The sequence below is a fragment of the Stegastes partitus genome, unplaced genomic scaffold (genome assembly GCF_000690725.1).
Source record: "Stegastes partitus isolate 25-593 unplaced genomic scaffold, Stegastes_partitus-1.0.2 Scaffold1755, whole genome shotgun sequence".
Lineage (NCBI taxonomy): Eukaryota > Metazoa > Chordata > Actinopteri > Pomacentridae > Stegastes > Stegastes partitus.
The window spans coordinates 19,567-21,395 of record NW_007579486.1 but is presented as its reverse complement, the minus strand read 5'-3'; the positions used below and the strand labels follow the sequence as shown (position 1 = coordinate 21,395).

Sequence of the window (1,829 nt, the reverse complement as noted above, 5' to 3'; positions counted from 1 at the left end):
TAAACATTTTATTTTGGGCTTGTTTGTGTTCTGACCCGATGACCAGATTCTGTCCAGATATGATAAATAACTCATAGCTTCAGGTTTAGTTCTGCTGTTTCCTCCCCTGTAAATAAACTGCCTCCTTTGGTTCTCTGCAGCCTGCCCCGTGGGCTACTTCAAGGCGGTCCCGGGCTCGGTTCCCTGCTCCGTGTGCCCGTCCAACAGCAGAACCAGCCAGGAGGGATCCAGCATGTGTGAATGCCGCAGCGGGTTCTACCGGGCGGCCGGCGATGCCAACTCCTCCGCCTGCACAAGTGAGCTTTGTGTGTCCGTTTGTTTGCTCGGTGGGGCCTCAGCGGGCCGGTTTGGGCTGCCAGGGTCCGTGTTCTGATCCGATTCAAACGAGGATTTCTCTCACAAAAGAAGAAATAAGTATATAATACCTTGGTTTGTACAGCACAGCGTTCCCGAGGTGCTTCGACAGTCAAGGAGACAAAATAAACAACAGAAATAATAAAATAGTAATAGGTTTAGGTAGCAAAGGACACATCCAACAGAACAACTAGGCTGTTTAAAAGTTAAAGAATTAAAGATGAAAAGTTAATTAAAGACGACATCACACCAAAGAACCAGGCAGCTAAAATTAAAATAAAACTTGTAGAATAAACAGGTCAGTGGTACAGAAATACAGCATAGAACGCTAAAGCCAGTTAAAGCTAAACTTGAACTTCACATAAAAGCAAACCTCTAAAAGTGGGTTTTAAGTTTTAGAAGACTCCGTCAGCTTCCCCTCCTCAGGCAGGTCGTTCCAAAGTCGAGGCGTCCTGATGGAGAAAGCTCCCTTAGATTCAAGCCTGGACTCTGGAGCGACCAGCAGGGATCTACCTGAAGGTCTGAGGTGGATCATCAGGGGTCAGCAGAACCTGGCGAGCTTTAAAAGTGATCAGCAAACATTAAAACCGGACGGGGAGCCAGTGGAGGGAAGCTGAGACTGGCATGATGTCGTCGAACGTCTTCCTCATCTTCTCACCGGATGCCTCCTGTCTCCTCTTGCAGCCCCTCCGTCGGCCCCCGTCTCCCCGTCCTGGGAGTACGAGAGCGGGGACGGCGGCGTGTCGCTGCGCTGGCGCCCCCCGGTGGACATGGGCGGCCGCGGCGAGGTGTGGTACGGCGTGGTGTGCCGGATCTGCCCGTCGGCCGCCGTCACCAACCCGGCGCTGTGCTCGTGGTGCGGGGAGGGCGTGACCTTCAGCCCGGCCCAGACCAACCTGAGGCAGACCAGGGTCACCCTGAACAACCTGCTGACCCGGGTCACCTACCTCATACAGGTGAGCAGAGGGTTTGTGCTCCTCTGTGGCCACTTTGTGTTAATTCTGTGCTAGTTCTGTGAGTTTTTGTGGCCGTTCTGTCTCTTTGTGGTTGTTTGTGTCTCTGCTGTCGTTTTGCACGTATCTGTGTCGTCACTTTGTTTAATTAATTAATTGGTTCTTAATGAGCCCTGACATTGAGACAGGATGGATGGATCTCTGTTGTTGTTGTTGTTGTTGTTGTTGTTTGTCTCTGATGTCTTTTTGTGTCTTTTTGGAATGAAATGAAATGAAAAATACTTTATTTATCCCAGAAGGGAAATTCAATATTTTTGTGTCTGTTTTTAGAGTTGTGGTTTTTGGCAGTAGTTTTGTGTCTCTTTGGTCGTTTTGGGTCTTTTTGTGTTCATTCTGTGGCAGTTTTGTGGTAATTTTGTGAGTTTTTGTGGTCATTCTGCCTCTTTGTGTCTCTTTGTGGTTGTTTTATTGTAAATTTGTGAATTTTTGAGGTTCTTTTCTGCTTTTTGTCACCATTTTGTG

At 48.4% G+C, this 1,829-nt stretch overlaps 1 protein-coding gene across 1 annotated transcript in view; it reads left to right on the top strand.

Moving 5' to 3' along the window:
- Positions 1–1,829, top strand: part of ephb6 (eph receptor B6) — a 63,285-nt gene that overhangs the window by 44,634 nt on the left and 16,822 nt on the right. The window contains 2 exon segments of the mRNA XM_008302080.1: positions 141–296; positions 1,039–1,547. Coding sequence (XP_008300302.1) covers positions 141–296; positions 1,039–1,547 — 665 coding nt within the window.